The 9,682-nt window shown below is 68.3% G+C and overlaps 3 protein-coding genes across 3 annotated transcripts; 1 reads left to right on the top strand and 2 right to left on the bottom strand.

The window, feature by feature from the left end:
• Positions 1-7: 7 nt before the first annotated feature.
• On the bottom strand, positions 8-2,034 carry AURANDRAFT_71869 (hypothetical protein; the record flags this gene model as incomplete). The annotated part of the gene is made up of 2 exons (XM_009040114.1): positions 8-1,346; positions 1,558-2,034. The coding sequence occupies 2 exons, from the start codon at positions 2,026-2,028 to the stop codon at positions 21-23; spliced, it is 1,797 nt and encodes a 598-aa protein (XP_009038362.1).
• Positions 2,035-2,554: 520 nt separating this feature from the next.
• On the top strand, positions 2,555-6,315 carry AURANDRAFT_71870 (hypothetical protein; the record flags this gene model as incomplete). Its single annotated transcript, XM_009039931.1, has 4 exons — positions 2,555-2,981; positions 3,154-3,365; positions 4,038-5,659; positions 5,871-6,315. The coding sequence occupies 4 exons, from the start codon at positions 2,555-2,557 to the stop codon at positions 6,208-6,210; spliced, it is 2,601 nt and encodes an 866-aa protein (XP_009038179.1).
• Positions 6,316-7,737: 1,422 nt separating this feature from the next.
• On the bottom strand, positions 7,738-9,072 carry AURANDRAFT_65121 (hypothetical protein; the record flags this gene model as incomplete). The annotated part of the gene is made up of 3 exons (XM_009040113.1): positions 7,738-8,403; positions 8,469-8,943; positions 9,035-9,072. 3 exons carry the CDS (start codon positions 9,070-9,072, stop codon positions 7,738-7,740), a joined length of 1,179 nt encoding a protein of 392 aa, XP_009038361.1.
• Between the last annotated feature and the right edge of the window lie 610 nt (positions 9,073-9,682).

Consider the following 9,682-nt stretch of genomic DNA (forward strand, 5'->3'; position numbering starts at 1 on the left):
AACATGTGCTCCGAGCGTGATTATAATTCGACCTCTTCGAACATGTGCTCCTCGACGTTCGGGGCCGCGCCCCAGATGTCGGCCTCGGAGCGGCTCGCGTGGAGCGCGGAGACGGTCTCCTCGCGCGTCGCGACGACGGGCGCGGCGTCCGCGTCGTCGGCCCGGCGGCGCCTCGTCGGGAGCTCGACGCGCGGGAAGAAGCGCCGGCCGCTGCCCGGGCTGTCCCGCTTCATGATGCGCGGCGTGCGTGCCCAAGACGGGTCCTGGAGGTACTCGTCGTCGTCGGGGTCGTTGTACTCGTAGCCCCGGTTCCGCGGCGCGGATCGCGCCATGCGGCACATCGAGCAGACCACGGCGAACACGGACGCCAGGAACAGCAAGAACACGAAGGCGCCGAGCGGCGAGTTCGTGCTCGTCGCCCGCGCGCCGCCCTTCTTCCTCCGCGGCGCCGGCGACGGCGCGGAAGACGGCGCGGAAGAGGGCGCGGAAGACGGCGCCGCGGACGGCGCGGAAGACGGCGCGGGGCTCGGCGCGGCCGCGGTCCCCGGGGAGGCCGCGCGGCTCTTCGCCAGGCCGATCGTGCGGTCGCGGACGTTCACGGCGAAGTAGTAGCGCTTCAAGAGCGCGTCGCCGAGGATCCACTCCCCTTCCCTGCCCTGGTCGACGTCGACGTAGCACCGCGGCTCCGACACCCCCGGGTCGCAGGCGTCCTTCTCGTCGGCGCACGCGCCGCCGTCGCAGCCCCGCTCGACGCAGAACAGGTCCGGGCCCAGGCGCCCGTCGTCGCAGCTGTCGTCGCGCGCGTATTCCAGGAACTCGTCGGGCCAGCAGAGCCCGCGGCAGTCCAGGAACTCGCCGTCGCCGCAGTCCTGCTCCGACACGTAGGCCTCCGCGGGCAGGTCGAAGGACGCGCCGCCGAACTCGAAGGCGAGGCCCGCGTCTGACGCGGCGGCGTCGCACGGCGCGACGGCGATGTCGACCTGCGCGTCGGCCTCGAGGTCGCCGCAGGGCGCGATGTCGTACGTGCCGCCGTCGAGGTAGGCGTAGCACGTCGCGCCGACCGCGGCCATGACCGTCAGCGCGTCGCTCGGCGGCGCGACGAGGAACGTCGTCCCCGTGTCGAAGAGCGCGACGCCCCCGGCGAGGCGCGCCTCGCCGGGCGCCGCGGCCTCGCGGGAGACGACCGCGTCCAGCGTCGCGCTCCAGAGCGGGACGTCGCCGTCGGCGACGGGCAGCCACGTCAGGTCCCCGACGAAGGCCTCGGCGTCCACGCCCCCCAGGCTGACCTCGCCCGCGCCGCCGTCGCGCAGGGCGATGCCGAGCACGGGCGCGACGAGGCCCGCGGCCTGTGCCGAAACCAACCACTGGTTTGGGGGGTCCCCACCAAACTTGAGAATTCTCTAGCTCGGTCAAATCAAAGTCGATTCGGCTGATTTTTGGACGGATCGATCGCTCTCGTCGAGTTCTCGAAGCACAGTGAAAGAGTCTGGTCCAAGTCGTTCGAATACGCTCACATTGAAGTCGGGTTGAAGATTTGGTTTCGGCACAGCCCGCGGCCATGCGCTCGAAGGCGGACGACGCGCCCGCGGAGGGCCCGAGGCCCAGGACGCCGTCCTCGTCGCCGCAGATCCAAAAGTTCGACGCGTCGACCTCGACGAAGGACTGGTTCGCCGTCGCGACGCCGCCCCAGCCGAGCGCGTCGCGCGCGGCGACGCCCACGACGCTGTCGCCGTCGGCGTACGCGATCTCGACGCGCGCGCCGTCGGAGGCGTACGTCGGCGACGCGTCGCGGTCGTAGATCGTCTGGGTGCAGGCATTGCAGTCCTTGCCCGCGACCCAGAGGTCGCTGCTGCCGGTGTCGACGACGAGCTGGAGGGCCTGGCCGCCGAGGGTGACCTCCGTATAATAGATCGTGTCGTCGCAGGCCTCGATGGTCGCCCTGCCGCTCGCGGTCGTTCGTCTTTGTGTTCGCAGGCGTCGCGGCGACGCCGTCGCGCCGCATAGAGCGACGACGACGACTCGCCACATCGAGGCGAGAGAGGAGGAGCGCACTCCTCGAGAGTTTAGTGGGCCCCCCAGTGCCCGCGTCCGCCCAAGGCACACGCCGACGCCTACGCCGCTATCGTCGTCTCTGGGCAAGCGCCGCTTCTCGCCGCGGCGAATCGAGCGGCGCGGGTGCCCTTTCGCATCGCACAGGGGAGATTGGACCGCGCAGCTCCGCGACAAGCGCGAGCGCGCGCGCGGAATCGCGCGCGCGTTGTGGCGATTTTGCGAGCGGCAACTTGAAGGCAACTAACCGAAAGGAGGTCCCTGATTGGTCAGGAGGTGGGTGGATGGGTGGCGGGCGCTCGATCGAAGAATCCGACAGGACGTGCCTGGGAGGCCTCCTGGGATTTTATCCCGGGCGGGAGATTTTTATGGCAATTCTTCGAGGAAATCGCCCTGCATTTCAAGCGCGTCCGCCGTGCTCGCGTCCGCCGTGCTCGATAGTCTTTCTCCCGTGTGGTTCGAAGGCGGACCCGACGAAGTCGACAAGTGCACAACAGCCAGAAACATGAACACGAAATTCGTGAAGCTCTTGGCCCTCTCGGTCTCCTGCAGCCTCGTCGCGGGCGTGCCGCCAGGTTCGCGCGCCCTCCAACGCGGGCGGCGCGACGACGACGACGACGACGGCTGGGATTGGGACGACGACTTCTGGGACGACGACTACGACTACGACTACTACTACGGCATCAGCGTCGACGACGGCGATCGGTGCGCGGAGCGCGATGAGCGCTGCGACGACGACACGGCGTGCTGCGGCAGCGATTCGTGCTTCTGGCTCGACGGCAAGGACTACGGCGAATGCGGCAAGAAGTGCCCCGAGAACGACCGCTTCGAGTGCTACGTGCCCGAGTGCGCGGAGCGCGATGAGCGCTGCGACGACGACACGGCGTGCTGCGGCAGCGATTCGTGCTTCTGGCTCGACGGCAAGGAGCCGTGTGGAAATCAAATCTTCATCCCGACTTCAATGTGCGCGTAATCGAACGGTTTGGACCAGACTCTTTCGCTATCGATTCGTCCAAAAATCAGCCGAATCGACTTCGATTTGACCGAGATAGAGAGTTCTGAAGTTGGTGGGAACCCCCAAACCAGCGGTTGATTTCCACACAGGCAAGGACCACGGTGAATGCCACAAGAACTGTCCCAACGACGACAAGTTCGAGTGCTATGTGCCCACGTGCGTCGAGCGCGGCGAGGACTGCTCCGCCGGCGGCGGCTCGTACATGCCCTGCTGCGATTCCAGGGACTCGTGCTTCTGGAAGGACTCGGACACGGCCGAGTGCCGCCGCGAGTGCCCGGACAATCCGAGCTGGGACTGCTACGTGGCGCCGGAACCGCGGCCGACGCCTCGGCCGACGCCGCGGCCCTCGAAGCGCCCGTCGCCGCTGCCGACTCCGCGGCCCGTCGCGCAGCCGGACCCCACGGCGCGGCCCACGGCGCGGCCGAGCGCGAAGCCGACGCGCCGACCCACGCCTCGGCCGACAAAGCGCCCGTCGCCTCGACCAACAAAACGGCCGACGCCGCGGCCCGTCGCGCAGCCGGACCCCACGGTGCGGCCCACGGCGCTGCCGAGCCCGAAGCCAACTCGCCGACCCTCGCCTCGGCCGACAAAGCGTCCGTCGCCTCGGCCCACGCGACGCCCGACACCGCGGCCCGTCGCGCAGCCGGATCCCACGCGGCGGCCCACGCCGAGCCCGACGCGAGGCCCGACGCCTCGGCCCACCCGACGCCCGACGCCTCGGCCCACGCGACGCCCGACACCGCGGCCCAGCCGCGCGACGCCGACGCCCGTCGCGCAGCCGGCCGAGGCAGAAAGTGTCGACGAAGAAGAAGAGGAGGACATCGACGAAGAAGAGGAGGAGGACGGCGACGAGGAAGAGGAGGAAGCGGAGGACGAAGAAGAGGAGGAGGACGGCGACGAGGAAGAGGAGGAAGCGGAGGAGCCGACGCGCGCGTGCCCCGCGATCCGCGAGGCCGACGCCTGCCCCGAGGAGGTCGACATCGCGCCCTGCGACGCCGTCGGCCTCGTGCCCGGCGATTTCTGCGAGGGCGACGGCGAGTGCGGCACGGACCGGGGCCTCGACAACTGCGCCGAGGCCGACATGTACGTCGTCGCGGGCGTCGGCGTCGACCTCGTCGTCGTCCTCGAGGGCGTGACCGCGGAGGAGTTCCGGAAGACCTTCGTCGCCGAGCGCTTCGCGGACGCCGTCGCCGCGGTCCTCGACGTGCCGCCGGCGGCCGTGGGCGCGCCCGTCGCGTCGGACGCGCGGCGGCGCCTCCAGGAGGCCGCCGCGCGGTCGTGCCGCGTCGACTTCGTCGTCGAGGTCGAAGAGGACCGGGACGTCGAGGAGGCGGGCGGCGGCGGGTCGTCGCGGCCCTCCGCCTCGACGCTCCCCGTCGTCGTCGGCGCCGCCGCGGCCGCGGCCGCCGTCGCGGTCGCCGCCGCGGTCGCGCTGGCGCGCCGACGGCGCACGCGGAAGCGCCGCGACCCCCCGGACCTCGAGAGCGCGGCCTCCGAGGAGGTGAAGCTCGACGACGAGCCGTCGCCCTACTCGCCGCGGCTCTCCTGGAAGACGCGCAAGGCGCGCCTCGGCCGCTCCTTCGCCTGGGACGACGCCGCGGGCGCGGGCTGGGTGTCGTGGGCGCGCGACGACGCGCTCGGCCTCCAGTTCGTGCGGCGCTTCGACGCCCGAGGGCGCCTCGAGCTCGTCGACGCGCGCGTGGGCTGCGCCGTCGGCGCCGCGGACGCGGCGACGCGCCTCGACCTCGAGGATTCCGGGTCGTGGCCCTTCGCGCGGCGCGTCGCCGCGCTGCGGTCGACGCTCGAGGCGCTGCGGATCCCCTGGCAGACGGGCCGCGTGTCGCCCGTCGTGACGCGGGGGCCGACGCTCCTCCAGGACTGCTTCGACGCGCTCGGCGGCCTGCGCGACGACCAGTGGCGCTGGCCCTTCTTCTTCAAGTTCGCGGGCGAGCCCGGCCTCGACGCGGGCGGCGTCGGCCGCGAGTGCCTGCGGCTGGCGACGTCGGCGATCTTCGCGACGCACTTCGGGCTCTTCAAGTGCGCCGAGGGCGACGCGCTGACGTACACGGTCCAGGACGACGCGGCCGTCGCCGCGGCCGTCGAGGGCGGCGCGCGGTGGCTCAACTTCGCGGGGAAATTGGTCGGCAAGGCGCTGTTGGACGGCGCGCACCTCGACGCGCACCTGAACCGCTGCTTGTTGAAGCACGTCTGCGGCGAGCCGCTGAGCCTGGTCGACCTCGGGTGGCTCGACGAGACGCTGCTGAAGTCGCTGTCGCAGCTGCGCGACATCGACGTCGGCGGCCTGGAGCTCACGTTCTCCGTCGACGAGTCGGCGTTCGGGGCCGTGCGGAGCCGCGACCTCGTGGAGGGCGGGTCGTCCAGGGCGGTCACGGAGGCGAACAAGGAGGAGTTCATCGGGTTGCGGCTGAAGGACGCGCTCTTCGAGACGTCGAAGGAGGGCATCGAGGCCTTCCTCGCGGGCGTCTACGCCGTCGTGCCCCTCGAGGCGTTCCTGCTCGTGTCCGCCGTGGAGCTCGAGCTCATGCTGTGCGGCGCGTCGGAGTTGGACGTCGACAGCTGGATGGCGCACGCGCAGTACCGGGCTGTGTGGAAATCAACCACTGAGCTGGGGGGTCCCAACCAAACTTCAGAACTCTCTATCTCGGCCAAATCGACGTCGATTCGGCTGATTTTTGGACGAATCGATTGCTCTCGTCGAGTTCTCGAAGCACAGCGAAAGAGTCTGGTCCAAACCGTTCGATTACGCGCACATTGAAGTCGGGTTGAAGATTTGGAATCCACACAGGTACCGGGGCGACTTCGCGGAAAAGGGCGCGGACCACGACGTCGTCCGGTGGTTCTGGGACGCGGTGCGCGCCATGGACGGTGCGACGCGGAGCCAGCTGCTGCAGTGGACGACGGGCCACGGCCGCGTGCCCGTCCAGGGCTTCTCCCACCTCATGGGCCGCGACGGCGCGCTCCGGCCCTTCACGCTCACGAGCGTGGCGCTCTCCGCGGCGACGTTCCCGCGCGCGCACACGTGCTTCAACCGCATCGACCTGCCGCTCTACGAGGACCCGGAGAAGCTCGCCGCGGCCATCAAGTTCGTCCTCGAGTTCGGCGACGAGACCTTCTCGATGGACTAACAAGTGCGTAGCAAACAGGCGTCGCGTCTTCCCGTGGCTCTCCCTACGCCTGCCCTCCCTCCCTTCGAGTCCTCCCTGTGCCGCGGCTAACTGGCACGGCGTCCCATAGCCTAAGTCTTTTCGCCGCGTCGTCGCCCGAGCCCGAGATGCTGCGCTCGCGCGCGGGCGCGTCGTGCTCGGCCTTGGCGTCGTCGTCGCCGCGTTCCTCTCCGCGCCGACCTTCGCGGTCTGGTGCCTGGCGTTCTTGAACGCGAAGCTCGCCTGGCGCAAGGGCGACGACGACGCCGAGGGGGGCATGGAGAACGACATGAGTGTGGTGCTCTAGGGGTGGATTTAGCCTGGGGTAAGGTTTTGAGCGATTTTGCCCCTCTTGCGCCCCCGCACGTAGCCCTCGCGTCACTCCGCAAACGATCATGAAGGCCGAGTACGTCGAGAAGCAGCGCGAATACGAAGAGAAGAAGGCGCGGGCGAAAGCGCTACAGCTCCGTTTGACGTGCACAGTTTGTGGGGCGAAGCCGAAGACCTTGCTGAACTGTCCGTGTGGATCAACGCAATATTGCTCGACGGACTGTCAACGCGTCGATTGGCGCGACCGGGGCCACAAGAAGGTCTGCAAAAAGATCCGGGACGAGCGGGCCGCGGAGGCGACGCGGGCCGAGGCGCCCCCGAAGCCAGTCTTCTACGGCCCCGCGCCGCGGTCGGGCGCCGACGAGGTCCGCGCGCGTATCGCGGCGGAACACGAGGCCGCTCGCGTGCGCCGCGAGGCGAACCCGGAGCCAAAACCCATGCACGGGGAACGATACGGGGGGCGATGTCCGGTCTGCTACGAGGACTGGGACGTAAATGCGACGACTCGCATTCGTAAATGTTGTTGCCGGAAGATTTGCCGCGCGTGCGACGACAAGGTCGGATACAACCCGTGCCCCCTTTGTCGGGCACCGGCGTCGAAGAGCGACGCGGAAGATCTGGCGCGACTTCGTCGCCACGTGGATAACGAGTTGCCGGAAGCTCTCCTTTATCTTGGGAACGCGTACAAAACCGGCGAGTTCGGCCTCGTTGCATCCATGAAGAAAGCGGCCAAGCTGCTCAAGCGCGCCGCAGAGCTCGGGAACGCGAACGCCATGTCGAATTTAGCGGCGCAGTACCTTGCTGGAGAAGGAGTCAAGAAGGACCAGAAGAAGGCGACGCAGCTCATTCGAAAGGCTGCGGAACAAGGCTTCCCGCCGGCACAGTGCACTGCTGGAATGGAGTGTGAGGCGGAAGGGAATTTCAGGGATGCATTCGCCTACTACAAGCTCGCAGCTGATCAGGGGTTCACGCAAGCAGAAGTCTTTCTCGGTATGGCTTATTGTCGAGGACAGGGCGTGGAAAAGAATGTCGACGAGGCCATGCGCTTACTTTTGCGCGCGGCCGAAAAGGGCAACGAGATTGCTATGAGCGTGCTCCGTGGCATCCATGCGCAACTTCGGACCACGTAGTCTTGCAGCAGCCCCTCTAAACCTCCCTGTATCACCTTACTCCTAAACCTTACGAGTAGATCTGCTCCCAGTGGTCGAAGTAGGAGCCGTCCTTGACCGTCGGGAGCCACGCGTTCGCGTCGCCGCCGCCCGCGCCGCCCGCGCCGCCGTGCCAGTGGATGCCGAAGGCGCCGTCGTACCAGTCCTTGACGACGTCGTACTGCGCCTGGAAGAGCCAGTTGCGGTTCACGGGTTCGGGAAAATTCAGCGACGGCCGCGTCATCTCGCCCGTGTGGTGGCCGTCCATGCGGAGCCAGAAGGGGTCCCAGGCCGTGCAGGGCAGGCCGTAGGTGTTGCCCAGGCCCTTGACGACCTTGGCCGTCCAGAGCGTGTTGCCCCAGCCCTTGCAGCAGCCCAGGCCCTTGAGCTTGCCGCCGTGGCGGATGAGGGCCTCGCCCTCGCCGCGCCCCAGACCCTGGACGGCGTTGTTGAACTTCTCCGGGATGAAGCTCCACTGGTACTCGAAGTTCAGGCCCCAGAGCGGGTAGAGGTCGCGGAGCAGGACCTGGTCCGCGTCGAAGTAGACGCCGCCGTAGCGCCAGAGCACGAAGAGCTGGAAGAAGTCGCTGAAGTGGCGCGTGCCCTCCTTCTTGTCCCCCGGCTTCGTCGTGCTCCAGTCGTGGGCGAGGACGGCGTTGGTCACGTACTCCTCGAAGAGCGTGCCCTTGGCCATGGCCTACCGGGCGCGTCGGTGACGGTTTCCCGGTCGACATCTCTCGAAAATCGTCGCCGCCGCGGGACACCGGCCGCGGCCTCCATGTGGAGCGTCTGGAAGACGACGGGCGCGCCGGACATTGCCTCGACCTGTTCGACCAAAGCGCGGCCGCGCTCCGTGGACCGCTCCGTGCCGTCGCCGGGCGTCCAGACGACGAGCTTGGCGCACTGGGCGTGCTGCGTCGCCCGGAAGCTCCGCAGGAACATGGCGACGACGCGCACCATGGGCCCGTCCCACCACGTGTGCGCGAGGAACGCCGTCTTCTCGCACGTGACGCCCTTGAGCTCCTCCTCGTCGAGCTTCTTGCGCCAGCGCAGCGCCTCGAGGCATTTGGACGTGTTCGACCCGCCGTCCTTCTTCGGCCGCTCGGCGAGGACGCAGGCGCTGTCGGGCGCCACGCCCGGGGGCGCCGGCTTGCCGCCGAGCATGGCCAGGGCCGTGTAGCGGGCGTTCGCCGCCGGCGACGCCGGGCAGGGCGTCGCCGGGTCGTTGTCCCAACACCTATGAAACAGCTGAACGTGCGCAAAACCCCGGAGCACGCTGCGTTGAGCACGTATTATCGAAGACGGGCACGAGCGGGTTTTCTGCATACGCGAATGAGGCGAGGAGCCAGGCCGCGATCATCGTCATAATTGGGCTGCCGGCACCGGTTGAACCCGTTGTTGCACTGAAAAAGCACGAAGGCCAAGGGGATATAAATCTAGATGGGGTGGCAGGCGAAACGCGAGGTCCTCGTACTACTCGGGGCCGCCGCTAGCGTTTTCTTTCTTCTTCCACGCCGCAGCGCGCGGGCTGAGTGCAACGATGGCGGGTCGCGCGGCGCGGCGCGGCTGCGGAACCCTTCGACGGGGCGGGGCAGCGAATTTGGGCTGCTGAGATCATTGCGTTGGCTCGCGAGCGCGACGGTTGTTCGGCGGCGGGACGAGAGGGCGGCGGTGTGAGTCGAGTGTGCGATATTTTCTTGTCCTTAGAGGTTGGAGGCGCCCTATGGGTACCCGCGGGGGGCTCGAAACCTTCAGGACACACTTTTCCCACGATCTCAGAGCCTGCGCAGCCCCGGCGCCGACGGTGTCGCAACACAGTTTCTCGGGCAGCGTGCGGGCATTCGAGGTCGAGAACTTTTCGTGTCCTGAGATGCTCGAGCCCATCCATAGGTACCAACGAAGGGCTCTGCAGCGCCAGCAGACGGTCCACGACCATCATCATCGCGAACACGTCCAAGAGCTGCCCCAAAACCCCC

Source organism: Aureococcus anophagefferens (genome assembly GCF_000186865.1).
Source record: "Aureococcus anophagefferens unplaced genomic scaffold AURANscaffold_13, whole genome shotgun sequence".
Lineage (NCBI taxonomy): Eukaryota > Pelagophyceae > Pelagomonadales > Pelagomonadaceae > Aureococcus > Aureococcus anophagefferens.